Source organism: Gopherus evgoodei, chromosome 19, assembly GCF_007399415.2.
Source record: "Gopherus evgoodei ecotype Sinaloan lineage chromosome 19, rGopEvg1_v1.p, whole genome shotgun sequence".
NCBI classification, from domain to species: domain Eukaryota; kingdom Metazoa; phylum Chordata; order Testudines; family Testudinidae; genus Gopherus; species Gopherus evgoodei.
The window spans coordinates 2,134,857-2,157,112 of NC_044340.1; the positions used below are offsets into that span (position 1 = coordinate 2,134,857).

Genomic DNA, 22,256 nt, shown 5'->3' on the forward strand with positions numbered 1-22,256 from the left:
AGGGTTGCTCAAAGTGTCAGGGCGGGGCCAGGCCGGGGGCGGGGGGCAGGAAGGGGTGGATCCTCCCCAGGCCTGGCCCTGCCCCTGGGCCCCTCGCAGAGGGGCTGGGACATGCGGGGAAGCAGGGACCCACCTCAGCCCGGAGAGGGGCTGGGTCTCCCCAGGAGAAAAGCAGGGGCAGGGGCTGGTGCTGCTGAACCATCAGCCCAAGGATCCCCCGGCTGAGAATGCAGCGAGCACATGTCAGTTCCGCGCTGGAGCTGGGACCCAGCACGTGTCAATCACCTGCCGCTAAAGCATTTAAATCCCCTGGCCACAGCTCACCAGGGCACAGCTTGGGAGCTACACTGGGAATAGATCCTGCAAAAACACCCCCCCCCCAGTAGAGTGGGGCAGCAGGTGCAGTGCTGGGCACATAACCCAGAGGTCCTGGGATCAAAACCCTCCTCTGCTATCTTGGGTTTTATTACAGCCCTGGCAATAATCCAGCTGCCTGCCTGTGTTCTGCACAGAAAAGAAGAACAAATTCTCTCCCTGTTCACCGTTCCAGGGTGATTAAAGGAAGGACTAAAGCCCCAGCAGAGCCCTGTCCCACAGCGTCCCCTCCTGGAAGGTGAGAGATGTGCAGTGACTAGGGCTTCAGCTCAGGGTTACATGACTTTTGGTGATGCCCAGAACGGGTCCAAGTCCTGCCTCTTCCCCTCCCCCAACCTCTGCCTAAGGCTCTGGGAGGGAGCTTGGGTACATGAGGTGCAGGTTCTGAGATGGGCAGGGGAGGCGGTGGCAGGCTCTGGGAGGGAGTTTGGGGGCAGGAGGGGGTGCAAGCTCTGGGAGGGCATTTGAGTGCATGACGTGCAGGCTCTGGGCTGGAGCAGGGGGTTGGGGTGCAGGGGAGGCAGGGGGCAGACCCTGGGAGGGAGTTTGGGTGTGGGCTCTGGGCTGGGGCAGGGGGTTGTGGTGCGGGGGGGCAGACTCAGGGAGGGAGTTTGGGTGCACGCAGGGTGCAGAGGGTCTGGTCTGGAACAGAGTGTTGGGATGTGACACCTATCTTGGGAAGCTCCTGAAAGTGACTCGCATCCACATCTGGCAGCAACTTCTACTTGGAGGAGGCCGGGGGGATCCCCTGGGGCCACTGCCCACAGGCACCACCCCTGCAGCTCTCACTGCCGCAGTTCCAATGGCAGAGCTGGCGCTTGGGACAGGGGCAGTGTGTGAGAGACACACCCCGCAGGGACGTGCCAGATGCTTCTGGGAGTGGTACGCCGTGCAGAGTGAGGGTGGGCAGGAATCCACTGTAGCCCCACTGTGCTGCCAGTAGTAGTGGCAGGAGCCCCCAGGCCCTTTCAAATCGCCCAGGGCCAGCTGATCTGACTTTCTGATAGGGAAGCCACAGGAGTGGTCATGCACCCCTCATGAGCAGTTCTGGGGAGTCTTTTGGGGGCTTTTGGAGTAGGAGGCAGAGAGGTGCAGCCTCACCACCAAGTCTGTTTCCCTGGAAGAGAGAGGGGGCTGCAGGGTAATCTTTCACCTCTGTGCAACAGGAGCTTCTGCTCCCCTCTACCATGCTGGAGCCTCCATATTTATTTATTGGCAAATAAAATTTGCAGAATTTTAAAATATTGTGCACAGAATTTTTATTTTTTTGGTGCAGAATCTCCTCAGGATTGAAACTGACTCAGGGAACCTCCTTGGATTGTCACTGCTTGGTTAACCACTCAGCCACCACACCAATGCACAGAGAGTGCCAAGCCCTACTGCTATGTGGGGGTGGGGACTGGGATCGGGTCATACACATTCAGACTGTACGCTCCTCCAGCTACAAACCGCTGCTGATTTCCCATTTAGGACATTAGCCGTTACTGACAAGGTTTGTTCTTGTTCTTTTCTTTATCTCGTGCTGCTAGTTAGAAGGATCAGTATTGATTTTTTTTTCAAAAATACACAACCCCCTAAACCTGCTTTTAGCAATCAGAATAATTTAGTGTCACCTTATTTTTGTCTACCCCAGTACAAAAGAAGAGGCTTTTGTGGGTTTCCTGACTCAGAGGATGAAAAAGAACATGTGTCAGTCCACATTTCTGTGAATCGTTGTTGAGCGGAACCCATTGTTGGCACTGGTAGTGTAGACACAGCCTCAGACTTGGTGCTGGGAAGGGGAAGTATTGCTTCTAGAGTCACCCAGGGGTGGTGTGGGATTGTCCCAGGTTACTGGGTGGGGGTTCAAGCGGGTTCTGTGTTGTGTTATTAAAAAGGATCCCCAAGATATTGAACCCTAGGCCATGTTGCTGCTGACTCCAACTGGCAGAAGGGTCACAGAAAGAAGCAGGGGGAGGGGAGAAGCACCAGTGAATTTATGCAATAATTCAGTGAGGCAGAGGCCTGGCAGGAAGGAACTACCTGTGCAAGCACCCTTGGCAGAGAGGGGGATCTGTGATGTCCTCGGCACTGGTGATACAGCCCAGGGATGAGGCAGTAAATGGAGCGGGGAAGATTTGTGAGCTGGGAACCCTTCTCCCCGGGTATTTCCTCTGCAGGCCTGTTTCAGTGTCTCTCTTTGCTCTTTCCCTGTGTAACCCAGTGGTTCTCAAACTTTTTGAACTGGTGACCCCTTGCACAAAGCAAGGTGCCGAGTGCAACCCCCCATCAATTCAAAACACATTTTTTCATATTTAACATTACTTTAAATGCTTAATTTATAACCCAGTTCTTCAAAATGAGTTTAACTTTTCTCACCACTTTTAAATTCAGCCTAGAACACACGTCGATTGAATTATTGTTATAAGCAGAAAAGGGTTTTTAAAATAGTTACTGTTTAATACTGAGGGTGTGAAGACATTTGTCAATATTACTTTTCACAGCAGACTTTGTTCCATTGCCACCCTCACTTCTGCTGCTTGCAGAGCTGGGCGGTTTGTGACCCCCACATAATAACCTCACCCCCCCACGAGGGGCTGTAACCCACAGTCTGAGAACTCCTGGGCTGCCCCCATCCTGCTCTGGCTGGGACACTTGACCCTTGTCCCATTCCCAGGGGGCACATGCTCTCCTGGAGCTGGATCGGCTGCTCCTGAGGGGAGCCAGAGCTGGGGGGGCGATGTCAGTGGGGCCAGCACCACTGGGAGCCACAGACACAGGGGGGCAGAGATGAGCTGAGGAGGGGCTGCTTGTGGAGAGTCACTTCCCTACCTGCCCCCAATGCTCACCCCTCCACTTCCCCGATCCTTTGGGGCCTGCCTTAATTCAGACAGTCCCTTTCCCATCATATCCCCAGCACATCAGTGATTGCGATAGCAGGGGGCAGGTTTTCCCTGAGGCACTGAGCTTTGCCAGGAGGTTGGTGACTCCTTTCTCTCCTCACCCTGGAGTAAACTCAGCTCTTTATTCCATCCTTGATGTTTCATGGAATAACAACAGCAGCATGAAGAAAGAGGTGGGCACCATGAGTATCAGGGGAGGGGCAGAGAGCTGCAATCGGTGAGCTGGGCTGGGCTGGGCAGGGTAGGGGAAAGAGAGATGTGAGTGGCAGGCAGGACAGGTGTCATGGGAGGGGCAGAGGGATGGGTGGTGGGCAGTGCATGTCAGGGGAGGGGCAGAGAGGTGCGAGTAGTGGGCAGAGCAGGTCTCAGGGGAGGGGACAGAGAGGTGCAAGCAGTGGGCTGGGCTAAGCTGGGCAGGGGAGGTGACAGAGAGGCGTGGGTGGCAGGCAGGATGGGTGCACAGGAGGGGCAGAGAGATGTGGGTGGTGCACAGGACGGGACAAAGAGGTGTGAGTGGTGGGCAGAGCAAGTCTCAGGGGAGGGGCAGAGAGGTGTGGGTGGTGGGCAGTACAGGTCTCAGGGGAGGGGCAGAGAGATGCAAGCGGTGGGCTGGGCTGGGCTGGGCAGGGGAGGGGCAGAGAGACGTGGGTGGCAGGCAGGATGGGTGTCACAGAAGGTGCAGAGAGGTGTGGGTGGTGGACAGGACAGGGGACAAAGAGGTGTGGGTGGCGGACAGGACAGGGGACAAAGAGGTGTGGGTGGTGGGCAGAGCTGGTCTCAGGGGAGGGGCAGAGAGGTGTGGGTGGTGGGCAGACCTTGGGGCAGAGGATGTAGAGGCACGAGCCACCAGGCAAGGAGGCCTCAGGGGAGGAGAGGAGCGAGCAAGAGATGGACTAGCTTCTAGGGAGCTTCCAGCGCTCATGCCCAGCCTCCCCACATGCAAGAGTCATGGGCCACCTGTTCTCTGGGTCTTCACTAGCCAAGCCCCTCCCCAAGCTGTGTTGATGGGAGAAGCCCTCCTGTTCACACAGCGCTATCTGCATCAGGATTCAGTTGATATAACTGCATCCTCGGGGGTGTGAGAATTTTGTACATTCCTGTGTAATGTAGTTACACCCACCAAATTTTGTAGCTTAGACCTGTCCAAAGAATCACTCACACAAACCTTGGGAGTAAAATGTCACCTGCTCCTCTGCTTTACAGAAACCAAACACATGCAAAACTTGCCGGGCCCCTGTGGGGGTTGGCAGACAGTCAGGTGTGGGCAGACAGGCTCCTTTAACTGACAGCAGGCACCATGGCATAGCTGGTTAAAGCACCTGTTTAGTAAACAGGAGATCCTGGATTTGACGCCCAGTGATGCCTTGGGGAGTGGCTTTTGGGGCACCTGGCATTGGTACTGTCAGAAAATAAAATTCAGAGCTAGATGGACCAATGATCTGTCCCAGTATGGTTATTTCTATGGTTTAAATTACACTCACTGGCACTGATAACAGAGTTCCTGAAAGTTTGGGTGTTAAGAGCTGATAGGTCAGTAGTCCAGTCCCCTCAAGGATGATCCCCTCCCCCTGGGTCAGAGGCAGGTCTGAACTCTCACACCAAATGCCCATTGTGGCTCCCAAAATCCATAGGCGGCTAATTTAGTTTACACCCAAGGTTGAGACCTTCTTTGTGCACCGTGTCTGGGAATGAAATTCCTTAACTGTCCTTTGAAATAACGAATGCAGCAGGACTTGAGTCTGTCACTGCCCCAAAGCAGACAGACCAATGGAGAACTGCCATGAGTCCAGAGTAATACTTCACTGCGGTTTTACCATTTCCACTTGCTAAACTCCCTCTCAACCTTCTGGGCTCCTAGAGCAGGGTACAGGGCCTGAGCCTAGACACGTACACTGCAACTTTACTCCAGACCTAGCTGCATGATCCTGATTAATCCGACACGGGCCAGCCGAGGGTGTTTCATTGCACTGGAGACATAGCCTAATGTTATGTCTACACAGTGATTAAAACACCTAGGGCACCTGTCTCAAACCCCAGGTCAGCTGACTCAGGGTTATGGGGCTTGGGCTGCAAGACTATAAAATTACAGGGCAGACATATGGACTTGAGCCCAACTTCTGAGACCCCACCCAGGCTTCAATGTGAATACAAATATCTGCACCACAGCTTTAGCTTCATGAGCCCAAGTCAGATGACCCAGGCCATCCATGCTACCATCTTTATCCCAGGAGAGATGGACTCTAAGGGTACATTTCCATTGCAATGGAAGCCCAGGTGTGGTGCGCTGTGCTCAAAGAAGCACCCTGGAAATCTCATATTCACCACTCTCATATAATGATGACATGGTTTGTACAAAGTCTGCCTGGTGAGGTATCATTTCAAAATCTTGATCTGTTGAACATTAATATCTTGTTGGATTGTGTGTGCTCACATTGGTTGGGAAGTTAAGAAGTTTTGCTCTGTGTGCATTACTGAGATATGTTATGAGGTTGGGAAATGTCCCTCCCACCAGCCTTTCAGGTATGACAATGGAGGAGCCAGACTCGCTGCTGTCCCTTTGAAGGTATCCACACTCCCAAGGATTATCCCAGGAACCATGCACAATGCAGACTTCTCCGAGATAGCACAGCAATAATGAACACTGCTTGACTCACATCGTAGCAAAGGTATTTCCTAGCAAGTTGGAAGAAATTATGAAAGGGGGGGTAGAGAAATTATGAACACATCTGGAGGACAAACACTGAACTGAGATAAATCAGAAGAGAATAATAATAATACATTCAAATCAAAGTCCCCAAACAGACTAGTATTGGTTTTTCAGTAGAAAATTTTCAGTTTGGGGGATTTCATTTTCTCAATCAGACTTTGCCAAGGGAAGCAGGGAGAAAATGTTTGAGTTGCCTCCTTCAGAACAGCTTTGCCTAGACTCTAGCTCTGGTTCACAGTTGTGACCTTGCTCAGGATGGGGGTCTTTTAATTATTTGGGAAGGTCCCAGGGTGTTTGGGGGAGATTATGAGGATGTTACTTTTTGAGATAAAAACTAAGAAATACAGGACTAGAGAAAATATTTTTTAGAAGTCTGGGATTTAGACATTTAATTTAAAGCAAGTGTGGGAGTCTGAGTTTCTGAGAAGGTTTTTGTTTGCAAGAAGCAACATTGTTGGGTCTGTTATTATACCAAAGAGGGAGATGGTTGTCTGTAAAGGACGGGTGAAAACTATATGCACCTGAGGAAGATTCAATTTGAACCCATGCATGCAGAGCACAATGGATTAGCAGTCTATCACCTTAACCACTCAGCCACCTCATCTGAACTGCTAAAAAGGGACAGGAGAAGCAATCTAAGGCTGGCAGTGATAGGGACAATATGGAGTTTTTAAATACTAAGCGAAAGCATTAGAGACTCATAGACTCATAGGTCTCATAGGTCAGAAGGGACCAATCTGATCATCTAGTCCGACCTCCTGCACAAGGTAGGCCACAGAACCCCACCCATCCAACCCTATAACAACCCCTATCCCAGGACCGAGCCATTGAAATCCTCAAAATTGGTTTGAAGACCTCAAGCTGCAGAGAAACCACCAGCAAGCGACCCATGCCCCACGCTGCAGGGGAAGGCGAAAAACCTCCAGGGCCCCTGCCAATCCGCCCTGGAGGAAAATTCCTTGCCGACCCCAAATATGGCGATCAGCTAAACCCTGAGCATGTGGGCAAGAGTCACCAGCCAGCACCCAAGAAGGAATTCTCTGCAGTAACTCAGTTCCCATTCCATCCAACATCTCCCCGCAGACCATTGAGCAGACCTATCTGGTGGTAATCCAAGATCAATTGCCCAAATTAAACGATCCTATCATAACATCCTCTCCATATACTTATCAAGCTTTGTCTTAAAGCCAGGAAAGTCTTTTGCCCCACTACTTCCCTCGGAAGGCTGTTCCAGAACTTCACTCCCCTAATGGTTAGAAACCTTCATCTAATTTCAAGTCTAAACTTCCTAATATCCAGTTTATACCCATTCGTCCTCGTGCCTACATTAGTACTAAACTTAAATAATTCCTCTTCCTCCCTAACGTTAACCCCCCTGATATATTTATATAGAGCAAGCATATCCCCCCGCAGCCTTCTTTTGGCCAGGCTAAACAAGCCAAGCTCTTTGAGTCTCCTTTCATAAGGCAGTTTTTCCATTCCTCGGATCATCCTTGTAGCCCGTCTCTGAACCTGTTCCAGTTTGAATTCATCCTTCTTGAACATGGGACACCAGAACTGCACACAGTATTCCAGATGTGGTCTCACCAACGCCTTGTATAACGGTACTAACACCTCCTTATCCTTGCAGGAAATACCCCGCCTGATGCATCCCAAAATCGCATTTGCTTTTTTAACAGCCGTATCACATTGGCGACTCATAGTCATCCTGCTATCAACCAGTACCCCAAGGTCCTTCTCCTCCTCCGTCGCTTCCAACTGATGCGCCCCCAACGTATATCCAAAATTCTTATTATTAATTCCTAAATGCATAACCTTGCATTTTTCACTATTGTATTTCATCCTATTTCTATTACTCCAGTTTACAAGGTGATTCAGATCTTCCTGAATAGTATCCCTGTCCTTCTCCGTGTTAGCAATACCCCCCAGCTTCGTGTCATCCGCAAACTTTATTAGCACATTCCCGCTCTTTGTGCCAAGGTCAGTAATAAAAAGGTTAAATAAGATCGGTCCCAAAACCGATCCTTGAGGGACTCCACTAGTGACCTCCTTCCAGCCTGACAATTCACCTTTCAATACGACCCTCTGGAGTCTCCCCTTTAACCAGTTCCTTATCCACCTTACAACTTTCATATTCATTCCCATCTTTTCCAATTTGACTAACAGTTCCCCGTGCGGAACCGTGTCGAACGCCTTACTGAAATCTAGGTAAATTATATCTACCGCATTTCCTTTATCTACGTAATCCGTCACCTTCTCAAAGAAGGAGATCAGATTGGTTTGACACGATCTACCTTTACTAAATCCGTGTTGCAATTCGTCCCAATTACCATTGACCTCTATGTCCTTAACTACTTTCTCCCTTAAAATTTTTTCCAAGACCTCGCATACTACAGACTTCAAGCTAACAGGCCTATAATTACCCGGATCACTTTTATTCCCTTTCTTAAAAATAGGAACTACATTAGCAATCCTCCAGTCATACGGCACAACCCCCGAGTTTATCGATTGCTTAAAAATTCTCACTAACGGGCTCGCAATTTCACGTGCCAGTTCCTTTAATATCCTCGGATGGAGATTGTCCAGGCCCTCCGACTTCGTCCCATCGAGCTGTTCAAGTACGGCCTCTACCTCAGTTGCGGTAATATCCACTTCCATATCCACATTCCCGTTTATCATCCCTCCATCATCACAAGGTTCCTCACTAGTCTTATTAAAAACTGAGGCAAAGTACTTGTTTAGATGTTGGGCCATGCCTAGGTTATCCTTAACCTCCATTCCATCCTCAGTGTATAGCGGCCCCACTTCTTCTTTCTTTGTTTTCTTCTTATTTATGTGGCTGTAGAACCTTTTACTATTGGTTTTGATTCCCTTTGCAAGGTCCAGTTCAATGCGGCTTTTAGCCTTCCTCACTTTATCCCTACATGTTCTGACCTCACCAAGGTAGCTTCCCTTACTGATCCTGCCTTTCTTCCACTCCCTGTAAGCTTTCTGCTTTTGTCTAATCCCCTCTCTGAGTTGCTTGCTCATCCAGTTTGGCCTACAACTCTTGCCCATGGTTTTTTTCCCCTTTCTAGGGATGCAGGCTTCCGACAGTCTCCGCAGCTGCAACTTAAAGTAATTCCAGGCCTCCTCCGCATTTAAATCCACTAATTCCTCAGTCCGATCCACTTCCCTAACTAATTTCCTTAACTCTTTAAAATTAGCCCTTGAGAAGTCAAAAACCCTAATCCCAGATCTACATTTGTTTATCCTTCCATCTAGTTTGAACTGAATCAGCTCATGATCACTCGAACCAAGGTTGTCCCCTACCACCATTTCTTCTACGAGGTCCTCACTGCTCACCAACACCAAATCTAAAATGGCATCTCCTCTCGTAGGTACTTCAACTACTTGATGAAGAAATCCATCCGCTATCACATCCAGAAAAATCTGACCCCTATTATTCTTGCAAGTACTCGTCCTCCAGTCTATATCCGGGAAGTCGAAGTCCCCCATAATCACACATTTCCCCTTTGTGTTTACTTCATTAAAGACATTAAAGAGGTCTCTATCCATATCCCAATCCGATCCCGGCGGTCTGTAGCACACTCCAAGCACTATCTCAGGGGAAGCTCTAGTTGCTTTTTTACCCAGTGTGATTTTCGCCCAGACAGACTCTGTCTTATCCATTCCATCGCTTCTTATTTCGCTACAGTTAATTTCATCATTGATGTACAAGGCTACTCCACCACCTTTGCCTTTCTTCCTGTCTTTTCTAAACAGCACATAGCCTTCAATACCCATGCTCCAGTCATGAGTACTATTCCACCAGGTTTCAGTTATCCCTATAATATCCGGTTTCACTTCCTGCGCCAGTAACTCCAGTTCCTCCATCTTGTTGCCTAGGCTCCTCGCATTAGTGTACAGACCTTTTAATTTTCGGCGTTTGGCATCAGTGACATTCTTTCCCCCGTCGTGCAGAGACCTTTTACCACCAGCATCACCCGTTACTCTGGTTTCTACTCCACTATTCCTCCTTGGATCAAATCTTGGGACCGCAAGGGTATCCCCTCTCACTTTGTTTACTTTCCTCTCCAGGTTATATTCCGGCGTGGAGATCTCCCGAACATCTCCCAACCATCTCCCCCAACTTCCTAGTTTAAAGCTCTCTTGATGAGGTCGGCGAGTCTCCATCCTAGAATTCTATTTCCCTCCTTGCTTAGATGAAGTCCATCCTGAGCGAACAGTCGTCTATCCGTAAACGCTTCCCAGTGACCGTACATCCCAAAGCCCTCCTTATAACACCACTCCCTAAGCCATCTGTTGATCGCCATAATCTTGTCACTCCTTCGTCGCCCCGCTCTAGGAACCGGCAGAATCCCACTGAAGATCACCTGAGCCTCGATTTCTTTGAGCGTCTTCCCCAGTCTGGCATAGTCCTCCTTGATACAGTCCAGTGAGTAACTAGCCGTATCATTCGTTCCCACATGAAGGATAATCAACGGATTCTTTCCCGCTCCCGCTAAGATTGTATTCAGCCTCAGGTCCACATCCTGTATCTTAGCCCCTGGCAGACAGCACACCCTTCTGTTCTCCCGATCAGGTCTAGTTACAGGCCTATCTACTCTTCTCAGTAAAGAGTCTCCAATCACGTAGACTTGCCTTTTCCTGGCGACAGTGCGATTCTGCGGTCTATCCCCCACAGCAGGTGGTCGCAATTCCTTTCGATTTGTATTAGCCCTTACAATCCTCCTATGGCTCGTACTTGGTGTCGCCTCCATCGACTCCTCCCCTCCTTCTGCAGGACTAGCTGCTCGCCTCTTCTTCCTCGCCCTTTGTCCTTCAGCAGCCTGCTGTGCTCCATCTTCATTTCCCAACTCAGCAAACCTGTTCCTGAGTTCTATTTCTCCATCGCTGGCCCGTCTTTTCCTCTGCCTGGTTCTCCTAGTCACATGCTTCCATCGTCCACTTTCCCCACCCAGCAGCCCCTCCTCAGAGTCTTTTGGTCCTGCTTCTATCCGCTCGTCTGAGATTGTCCCCTGTGCCTCATCATGTCTGTGTTCCATCATCTGTTCAAATCCCCTTCTAAACTCAGCCAGAGTTTCCACTTGCATCTCTAGTCCCCTTACCTTTTCCTCCAGCAGCTCTATCAGGCGGCACTTCATGTAGATGAAACTCCTTTCAGGTGCTCCCTCTAGGACCATGTACATGCCGCAGCTACCGCATCCGGTCATCCTCAGTGTGTCTGCACCTGCTGCCTCTGCCTCCATCGTAGCGCTCCAACTCTGTGCCTGGCAATCCATGCCTCACACCGCACTGCAGGCCACCAACAAGTGTTGGGCTGCTGGCAGACCCCTGCCTCTTCCCTAGTCTGCCTTCCTGGTTCCTCTGCCTTGGTCTCCCCTGTAACCTCCCCCTGGAAACTCCCACTGAAACTCCCCTGTTAGCCGCTCTGTTTGCCGCCTCCTGTGCCGCTGCAGCTGACTGAATGAATTCCCCCTCACATCTAGTGAGGAGCTGGGGAAAAGACTTCAGGAACAGACTGTGTTTGCACAGACACACTTACTCTGCCTAGGTATGCAGCTCAATGGGGCCGCTTCCCCAAAATGATCAGTTTTGGCTGGTGACGGGTTACAAATCACTTTAGCACTGAGTGGAATGAAATGTTATTATCCTTCCTGTATGAGTGAAGGGCAGCAGAATATACCTAGTCTGTCCTGATGGAGGAGTAAGTGAGTGAGGAGTAGCTTTTATTGGACTGCATAGAAGTGATTGAGGACGTCACCCTAAACCAGTGGTCCCCAAACATTTCACACTGTGCCCTCTTAAGCATGGCTAAGGCCCCCGGAAGCTGCAATCCAGAACCAGCGCTGGGAGTGGGGCTGTGGTTTGCTGTGGAGAGGGGCACAGACACAAGTAAGGGGGTCACGGCTGGGCCAGGGGCTCAGGCTCAGGCTGAGGGTAAGTTGGGCGAAGAGCTGGGACAGAGTGGGGCTGAGTGGCGCTCCCTCGCTGCCCTCCATGGGGGCTGGCTCAACCCTGAGGTGCCTCCATGAACATTCCTCTCTGCCTCCCTAGAAGGCATGCCCCACATTTTGGGAATCACTGCCCTAAACTGACCCCTAGTCACTAAGCAGGGGCTAGTGATGCCAAAGCTCAGGGACAGACTTTGCCAGAGTGGCGCCTGCAGGTCACATGCTGGGGGGCTGACACAGGCTCAGTGCTCTGGAACAGCTCTGAGCCAAACCCAGGCAGAGTCCTTATCAGTGTGACACTGCCCAGGGGACACTGTCACTGGGGGAAACCTCCTTGCCTTCAGTACGTCCTGGGACTGACCTTGGACCTTTCAGCACCCCTGTTCCATGCCAGGAGCTTCCTGTAGTGAGTCACCTTAGCAGGACCCCTGAGAAAGCCTTACACCCCTCCCCCCCAAAGGAGACATGCACCCCCAACTTCCACAATCCCCAGTGACTCTCAGCCAGCGTTGTAAAACAGAAGGTTTATTAGTGGTCTGGAATACAGCCTGGGAAAGTTCTTTGTTAGCACAGGAAGTAGGAGATTCAGCAAAGGCCATCTTCATGAGACCCAAAACTCAGAGCCTGGGCTCTCCCCTTGAGTCCCAAAACCAGCAGACTCCTTGCTTCCAACAGCCCAACTCAGTCAGGCCCTTTTGTCCCTCTTCTGTCCTTTGTTCTAATTCCCTGGCAACCTGCTCACCTGGCCTCCACTTCTTTCTTTGTTCTCTGAAGGACATAAATCACACCGTGTCGAGGTCAAGCAGAGGAGTTTATTGCACACAGCACTGGAGGAGTGTCACCTTGCTTATTAGTCTCAGAGGCACTTTCAATTAACTGATTACAACAAAATATATAGATTTTCCATGGGCGGGGGAAAGTGACGGGGTAGGCAGTTCTGCACCCCAGCTTAGGTTTTGCAGCAAGACAAGATAAGCATATTAGCCAATGGTTAACAAGTTACATAATGTTTCCACCCATGGTCTCAAGTTAGCAAGTTAACATTTAATGAATACTTTGATAAAATGTTATTAGTATAAAATATATATGTTGAATTCTGATTTGGAGTCCATAGAAATGGAGCAACTCCTTTGATTGTCCAACAGGTACATTCCTAGGGGTTAAAGCAAAGAAATAGTGAAAGTATTTAGTGGCAATAAAGATTGTTTTTTTGTCTGTCTTAAGGCAGGGATTGGTTCCTCGGAAGGTAGGTGGAAGGATGCCATATCTTATACTGACATGTGCCAACTTCTCACAAACTCAAGGTTGGATCTGTGGGAAGAACATCTCCCTACAGAAGAGACTAACACAATAGGAAAAGGGATTCTTTGTTCAATCTGCAACTCTGAATAAGACACAATTCTTTAGTTCTTAGCTCCAACACCTGGCAATTTGCTGGCCAGGCCTATCTTAGCAAGCAAGGCTTTCTGTTTACCCCAGCTTCCTAGGCCTCTGGTCCCTTGACTGTACTCTGGACTTTGGGTCTGGAAAAGAGCTGGCACAATCCATAGAACAGGTTGTTATATAAACTGCACATGGATTTTAACCCTTTACACCCAGTAATGGCAAAGTTCTTGGTTCAGGCTTGTAGCAGTCATGGAATAAACTGCAGGTTGAAATCAAGTCTCTGGAGTCCATCCACAGCTGGGATGGGTCATTCAGTCCTTTGTAGAGAGCTTCAGTTCATAGAAAAGTCCCTCCAGAGGTATGAAGCAGGATTGAAAACAAGGTGGAGGCGAGGCCTCAGCATTTTATAGTCTTTTGCCATGTAGTCTTCGCTTTCTTTGTCCCAAGGACACTTTATCCAGCATGTGACATAGAAAAACCTTAGAGTTCTGTCCATAGGCAGGTCCCTGCATACCTTGCTGAGTCACAAGGCATATCTGCCTTCTCTCAATGGGTCGATATTATAGCTGATGGTCCTTAATGGGCCATCAAGCAGGCTAGGCAGAACTGACACCAACTTGTCTGGGGTGTTCCCTGTAAGCAGAGCACAAGTTTGAAATATGAGCAGCATAGAGCCAATATTTATAACGTCTACTACAAAAAATGATACACATCTAGAGATAGCATAATTCTAATCAACCAATCATAACCTCTCCACAGACCCCTTAAACGACAACCTTTCTACAATATTGGCTGCAAATATATGTCAGTGGTCGTAATGGTGATCTATACAGTTACAGATTATGTCAATAACGTCACAGGAGGTGACACGGCATCAGTGAGACTGATACTGGAATACTGCCTCCAGTTTTGGTGTCCTCATTTGAAAAAGATGTTATGAAATTGGAGCTGGGGCAGCTAAGAGCCACCAAATGTTCTGAGGGCTGGAGAAAAATGCCTTCTAGTGAGCTATTGAACGAGCTCAACCTGTTTAGTTTATCAAAAGAAAATTGAAAGGTGACTTCACTGAAGTCTTGAAGTACCTTAAGGGAGAGAAAATATTGGCTATTAGAGGGCTCTTTAATCTAGCAGAGAAAGGCATAACAAGACCCAGTGACTGGACGGTGAAAAGAGACAAATTCATATTACAAATAAGGCACAAAAATTCAACAGCGAGGATGTTTCACCAGAGGAACAAGCTACCAAGAAAGTGGAGGATTCACCATCTCTTAATGTCGTTTAATGAAGACTAGATGCCTTTCTGGAATGTATTTGCCCCAAAAGTAGCTATAGCGTCATACAGGAGGCCTGTGATATGCAGAGGGTCAGATTAGATGCTTTAATGGTCTCTTCTGGCCATAAAGTCAACTAATTTCTGAAAAACTGAGTGTAGCATTGGCAGCAGCATCTGATGTTTTCCTGTCTAGCCAGCTTGCTGCCTAGAACGAATGCTCCTTGAGTAGGGTGACCACAGGGAGTAGCTCAAACCTCCAAAGTGCCTGGCCAGGGGCAGGACAATAGCACAGCAAGAGAGGGGTGTGGCAGTGACATCATAAAGGCCTCTGCAGGACCTCAGACTATTGGTAAAAAGTGGTGGGCAGGTGGTAACCTCACAGAGAGATGCTGACATCAGCCAGGCAGAACAGGGGCAAGGGGCCAGGGAAACCTCAGAGATCCCTGTGGCTTTGCTTCAGCAAGTCTCCTTCTCCAGGTCTCTCTCTGAGGACTGAAAGAGTATTCGGGTTCACGTACATGAGTGCCAGGAGGAACCTCTTCCGAGTTTTCTCCTTCCCTCTTCCTGATTTTACTAGAAAACAGCCCTCCCTGTTTAGAAGGTAAGAGCCTCCTCGAGGGAAGGGGTGTCCTGAGCATGTCACAATTCTGATGCCGGTGCCCCCTCACACACACTGTAAGGAATTTCCCGCCACCCTGCTCTGTGTTCACAGTGCGGGAGAGAGCAGCATTCCACGGCAGTGATTTGCTCCTGGCTGCCAGAGCAAAGCAGCAGGCTCAGCTGTCAGAACTTCCCAGAGCAATGAAAGGAGAGGGGCCCATGGCTCTGTTGCAGGAATGCAGGGCAGGCAAGTTCACGGCGGGCATTGTGCGATACTGGAGGAGGCCAGTTATGGTGATATAATGAACAGCAGCGTCTACTCTGTCACTTTAAGTTTGCTGCAGAAAGCTCTAGACCTCTCATCAAAGTTGTTTTATTTTGTCAGCAGAACAGGGCAGTTTTATCGCCAGACGTAGCACTGCAGTGTGTGCACCAGCCACAAGCTGCTGACTGAGGTAGCCTTGTGTGTTTTTCACACACCTGAGCAATATAGTTCTGCTGAAACAACTTTGTAGTGCAGACCTGGCCAAAGATTCACTCACACACAACTTGTAAGGAAAATGTCACCTGCTCCTCTGCTTTGCAGAATCCAAACACAAACAAAGCTTGTCAGGCCCAGGTGACAATGGCAGGGAGTCAGGTGTAGGCAGACAGTATGATTTAGACCCCCCCCCCAGGCACCACAGCTTAGCTGGCTAAAGCATCTGTTTTGTAAACAGGAGATCCTGGGTTTAACTCCCAGTGGTGCCTTGTTGACGGGGTACCTGTTTTTGGCTACTGTCCGAAGACAAGTTTCAGAGCTAGATGGGCCTTTGATCTAGCTCAGTGTGGTTTTTGTTATGGTTTAAATAACACTCACAAGCACTGATAATAGAGTTACTGAAAGTTTGGGAGTTAGGAGTGGGTAGGTCAGTAGTTCAGTCCCCACACAGATGACCCCCTCCCTCTGGGACAGGGGTAGGTCTGAGCTCTCACCCACATGCTCCCTGTGGCTGCCAGAATCTGTGAGCAGCTTGTTTAGTTTATGCCAAAGGTTGAGTCCCGCTTTGTGCACTGTGTGTGAGAATGAAAATCCTAAACTGCCTCTTGAAATAACGAATGCAGCAGGACGTGTTATTGTCCCTGCCCCAAGGCAGACAGACCAATGGAGAAATGCCGTCAAGTCCAAGGTAATACTCCACTGCCATTTTACATTTTTTGCTTGCTAAACTCCTTATCTGCCTGGCCCAGGCTGTCCTCTGCCTCAGCTGCTGCTCCCAGCCTGCTCTAGAGTCAAACATGGAGGGCTCCCAGAGGAACAGAGACTGGGACGGGGCAGCAGCCTGGGTTGGGCTGGGAAGATGCTGGGAGTTCTGGTTCCCTGAGAACTGGCCCGGCTCCCTTCTCAACAGCGAACAAATCAATTCCACGTCCCCTCCCCAGAAAAATCAGCCTAGAGCCAAGGGCAGCAGGGGACGATTCCCTCTAGTTCCCACCGAGGCAGGAGAGAACCCAGGGTGTTTTTAGGAGAGCTTATGGAACTGACGTGGGGAAACCAGCCTTTAATAACAGGCAGTTCCAGTTTAAGCTAAGTGTTTTTAACAATTTCTACAACATTAAAAAACCCTTCCATCGTAGTGTCACCACCCATAAAATTGCTTCAGCCTTATAGGTTCCTAAGTGCACAACTAAACATCTCTTCAAATCCAAGGGAGTGGAGATCAGTCAATGTTCAGAGTCATCCCACATAAAAGAACCATGTTGTGGTACATACTGGCCCCACCATGTGGTCGTCGCCTTTCCCTCCTCTCTGTTAAAAGTTTTAGTATTTTGCACAGAAACTTTCTTCCCTCAGGAGACACCTGGGAACCAGGGCTGCCAGCCAGACAAACACCTTTAAGAGGAGGCGTCATCTGTCAAAAAATGATCTCCCTCCTTCAGTTCAGTGACACCCTGAAATGTTTCTTATCCCAGCAGAGCCGGAGGACTGAAAGCAGCTACATCAAGCCTCTGTGTAGCTAGCAGGAGTGAACACAAACACTCCCTTGTATCTGAAGAGATGTTTAGTTTTACCCTTGGCAAACTACAAGGCTAAAGGGAAAGGTGATGGTGGTGTCAGATATAAAGAGTGAAACATAAAACAATCATCATAGTTATGCCCATAGCAACTGTAAATATTTCTAAATTCTTCTTATTATCATCAGTGTATTATTTTCTCTGTCATCTAGACATTGACTAGATCTTGACCAAGAAATTTGGATCTTGACAAAATAATCAACTACCCCTCGTTAAGGTAATGGACTTGACGCCCACTCGGGTGTCTCCACGCAGGTTCAAGTACTAACAACAGTGGCACCTTACAGCCATAGCTTTTAATCAGGGCAATACATTGATACAAATTCCTGTTAAATCATTTCTCAGCCAGAGTCAATCGCCCACATTCCTTAGGGCATTGGGCCACCATGTGGACGTTTAATTTCCCTCCTCAATTTCATATAGAGGCACAATTTCCTTTGCACAGATCCAATAACAGTAAAACCTCCCTGTGTCTCTTGTCTGAGCCAGGGCATTCGATTCCAGTGAACCCTTCTCTCCTGCAGTGGAAATGGTCAGACAGAGGGGACGTGGCCACCTTCACCTCTGACAGTGAGAAATTGGCTCAGTTCTTACTTTACACTGCTGTTGTCAGTCCATAAAACATCAGGGATGGAATGCAAGGCTGAATTCATGCATCAACCCCCTGAAACATTCAGTGCCCCAGAGAAATCCTGACCCCGGCTATTGGAATGATATGGTAGAGATTTGAATAGGAAAGGGACTATCTGAATTGTCAGTGTGGGGAATCTATAGCAATGTCGCTAGCCACAAACACACTATCATCGTGCTCCAGCTGGAAGGGAAATGGGCAGGAACTCTTGCTGTTCATCATGGACACAATTACACTAATGCACAGCCGCGAGTGTGCTGGGGGAGTTGGTTTGAGCCATTTGAAGTGACAATTCTGTGAGAACAGAAGTGTTGTGTAGTGATGCAGTTGTATATTCAGTAGTTGTGGCTGAGTGGTTAAGGCGATGGACTAGAAATCCATTGGGGTCTCCCCACGCAGGTTCGAATCCTGTCAACTACGGAAGCGTTAGTGTATTGTCATTGCTGCTGTATTAGTGCCTGAGCATCCATGGAGCCAGATCTGGTCTCCCTCTGAGGCAGGCTATCGTTAAAATACTGCTGTAGCACTGTGGAGTATACAGTTGCTACAGGGACCACAAGGGTTTTCCATCCCTGTAATAGCTGCATTGGCAAAACAATCTTTCCTTTCATTTAGCACTATCTAACCATGGCTTAGGTCAGCTTAATTATACTGGTTCTGGGGGGTTTCACACCCTGAAAGACGTACTTGTTACAGGGTTTATCCCATCACCCTCCCATTCCCTGGACCTTCTCACGTGACCAGAGAGCAGCAATGCATGAAGCTCAAAGGTGCAAACAATTCAATGTTTATTGGGGTAAACTTCCAGCAAGCAATGATTCCAGTTTCCTTCCTCAGTATCCCCCTTCCCAGCTCTGACACCACAGAGGCTTGCCTGTGACCCCGTTCCCCTTCCCTGTCCCTATTCCCCCCCCTTAGCAAAACATAATTCCAATTCCCCTACCCCAATTCCCATTCGCATCCCCCCCTTACTTCCTGATTGACTGCAGACTATATAGTAAAACTTGAGTTCTGCTTAGCTCTATCTTAACCAATCATTTTACTGACTAATCCTAACATATTGTAACATAATTCTCTAACCAATTATACCCCACCACCTTAATTGGTTTACACAAAACAAATTAATTATACAGCAGACAGAAACAGTTACAGAACCAGACAGAGATTATACAGACAAGCAATAGCAAAGTGGGGACTACAATGACAGAACAACAAAGAAATGAGGATTTCACACCCCAGCTGTTGGTAAGTGAGTTGTTCCCAGACAGGATGCTATCATAGTAGAGGTTGTGGGTGCTGGTTGCTTAACTGTCTGGCGCACAGGGCAGGATTTTGAGGTTCACCATTACGCTCTTAGAATGCCAGCACCCATCTTTTGTTCACTTAAAAAGTGAGCAGGGAGATTACAACACCATAGAACTCATGAAGCTCCAGGAAATGTGTAACTTTAGATCTGGGTGAGTGTGTCTAAAAATCAGCTGTGCTGTAGAAGGTCTCTAGGAGTTGAAAGAGATGTGCCATCTTGACCTCCCTAAAGAGTTCATCAACTATTAATGAAAACTAGGCATTGATAAGTCACATTCTTTGTAGTAGCAGGATGGTGGACTGGTCTAAAGTGCTAGTTATAAGTACTCTTTTTTTCTAATCCCTTGGGTGTTCTGGTCTCTGCATGGAGAGATGGTTTCCAATCCCACTCCTGATATGACCATTAATTCTATCTGCAGAGAAAATGGCCTCACTTCAATCTCCTTTGGAACAATAGAACTCCATTTGCTTAGCTTTTCTATTCCAGTAGTTGTGAGAGAAGCTCCAAACCAGGGGGAAACAGTGCCTGTTCTCTCAACCCATCAGTTTTTGTCTTCCTTCATTCCAAGCCATTTTCTGATACATCCATATTTCCCACACTTTTATGAAACTTTAGAGTCATCATTTAATTGCCACACAACTGTACTTATGAAGTAAAGTGAAACACAATATTTTTTGGATATTCTTGCAGAAGAGTTTTGTTTTCTGACCTGGAATTGAACAGGGGCTACCTGAGGGGGACAATGCTACTCCCTTTTCTTTGCTCATCCAAAAAACATAAGTTTGTGGTGCCCTTTGTTTCCTTGTTTTTCAAACACCTGTCAGGGACAGCCTAGGGAGACTTGGTCCTGACTCTCAGAGTCCCTCCCTGCCCTACCTTTCTATATGATTCTGTTGTGTGGGTTTGCGCTGTGTCGTTGTTCCACGCTGAGCTGTTTTGCACAGTGTCCCTTTGCACTCTGATGCATTGTTTCGTGTTGTATGGTTTTTGCACTGGCTTGCGTTGCACTGGTTTGAGCTGAGCTCTTTTGCAGTGCGTCATTTTGCCCCATGGGGCGTTCATTTTCATGGTGCTGAATTGTCGAGCTTTGCACTCCTACGTGTTGTCACTTTGTGCTGTGGAATGTCAGTTCACGCTGAATTGTTAGATGTTAGATTGGGGTGTTTCCACTTTTGTTGTTGTTTGTATTGTATTGCGATGGCATCGAATTATAGAGCTGTACGGCTGCAAGGGCCCTGGAGAGGTCATGAAATCCAGCCCTCTCTGCTGAAGCAGAGCCAAGCAGAGACGATGCATTGGGGGCATGTGGGATCAAGTGCCCACAGCAGTCGGCCCAGGCAGGGAGCAGAAGGAGGGAACCAGAGCCAGAGCAGGTTGTCTATGGGACCAAGTATATGCAGAGTATCCTTGACAGAGGTTTGTTCAACCTGTTCTTAAAAGCCTCCGAGGACAGAGACTCCACAGACACCCTTGGGAGCCTATTCCAGAGCTTAACTACCCTCAGAGTTAGAAAGCTGTTCCCAATATCTAACGTGAATCTCCCTGGCTGCAGATTAAGCCCATTACTTCTTGTCCTACCATCAGTGGACATGGAGACCAAATGATCATTGTCCTATTTATAAAGACCAAATTTTCCCTCTGCAATCATCCGTTAACTGGTTATTATCCCCTCTTCTTGCCTGGGGTACAATGGAAGAGGAGAAAATACTCTCTTAACATAGGATGCAAATGTCAGTTTGTTCTCTCTTCATGTTTTACTGAAGCTCAGAGAGAGGAAGAAACATGACCTGCCAAAGAGCATAGAGAGTTTGTTTCATTTTGATCTGTGACTATTAGCAGAAGAGTGACACCTAAGGGCTGTCGCTACCACCCACCATGGGGCTTGGATTTATGATGGTGGGATTAAGAGCATCATGCTCTACCAACAGAGCTAGCTAGATTTAAAGTCAGTCAACTGCCCAGACGCAGTGTAGAAGGTGCCCTGAAGGTTTTTATTTGTGAGCTGAGGTTCCCTGTCTGACATTTGACTTCTTTCTGGTTTGTTATGTCTCCAGCGAGCAAACCGGAGCTGTCACAAGGCTGGTTAGATGCTGCTTTCTAGACCAGAGAGCTGGGGTTGATTTAGCATGCTGCCGCCATCAGCTGGTCAGAGCAACCAGGGCGGGAGGTCGGAATTTAGGATTCTCCCACCAAGGGGAGGTGCTGTTGGACTCATCTAGTGGGGGAGAGTCTGAAAAAGATTCTCGGTTCCCAGAGAGGGGGCAGACAAGCTGGTGCCACACACACATTTTCACAGGGAATCGGCCCCCCCCCTTGGGAAAAACTCAAAAGAAGCCCAGACCCAGGAGTGTCAGAAAAGGGAATCACTGTTTGCTTTAAGAGATGGGTGAGGGAAACCTGCAGGTCCTTAGATCCCTCCAGCACCTGATAGAACCATTTGTGGGGAAAGTCTAGGGAAGCCAAGGAGAAGGAAAAAGGCCTTGCAGCTGTTGTGCAATCACCATGCTCTCAGCAGCAGGGTCCGGGGAGCTCTGCTCTCAGAACACACAAGATGGCAAAGTTCAGAGCCCTGTTACACGGAGTCAGACTGTGATCAGCTCACAGTGAGGGGAAGCAACACCCCTCCCTTGGTCTTTATGCCAGAGCTCCTGTCATCTGAGTGTCCTTCCTGCAAGAGTCGGCTGCTGAGAGGGTTGCGATGGGGTAAATGAAGACAGAGGAGGATTGTTCCTCCTGGGTTTTTTTTTTGCGTGGCTCTGTGATCCTGCTGGAGGAAGCATCCTTAGAGTTTATTTCAGTGGCTTGTGTTGGGCTGAGGTTGTGACCCTGAGTACAGGGGTTCCTGTACTCTCTGTTCTTAACCCCTCAGGGAGTGGACAATGGAGTACTGTCAGAAAGTGGATAGAAAGTAGCCTAAGACAGTGTAGCATAAGTGAGAAAAAAAACAACATTATCATCTCCCTGGTGGTCTAGTGGTTAGGATTTGGCACTTTCACTGCCAAGGCCTGGGTTCAATTCCCACTCAGGGAAAAGTGACTTCAATTAGAAAAAGCTTCAGTTATTCTTCACTTGCAATGTAAATAA

General features: G+C 48.6%; 1 protein-coding gene and 2 non-coding genes across 3 annotated transcripts in view; all 3 read left to right on the plus strand.

Moving 5' to 3' along the window:
• LOC115637192 (zinc finger protein 436-like) overlaps positions 1-22,256 on the plus strand; it is a 346,365-nt gene that overhangs the window by 121,783 nt on the left and 202,326 nt on the right. Inside the window, exon 4 of the mRNA XM_030538204.1 lies at positions 12,603-12,608. Within this exon, the coding sequence (XP_030394064.1) occupies positions 12,603-12,608 (6 nt within the window). The remainder of the gene's footprint in view (positions 1-12,602; positions 12,609-22,256) is intronic.
• On the plus strand, positions 18,205-18,286 carry TRNAS-AGA. Its single transcript has one exon. It is a non-coding gene; the product is annotated as a tRNA-Ser (tRNA).
• On the plus strand, positions 22,131-22,202 carry TRNAE-UUC. Its single transcript has one exon. It is a non-coding gene; the product is annotated as a tRNA-Glu (tRNA).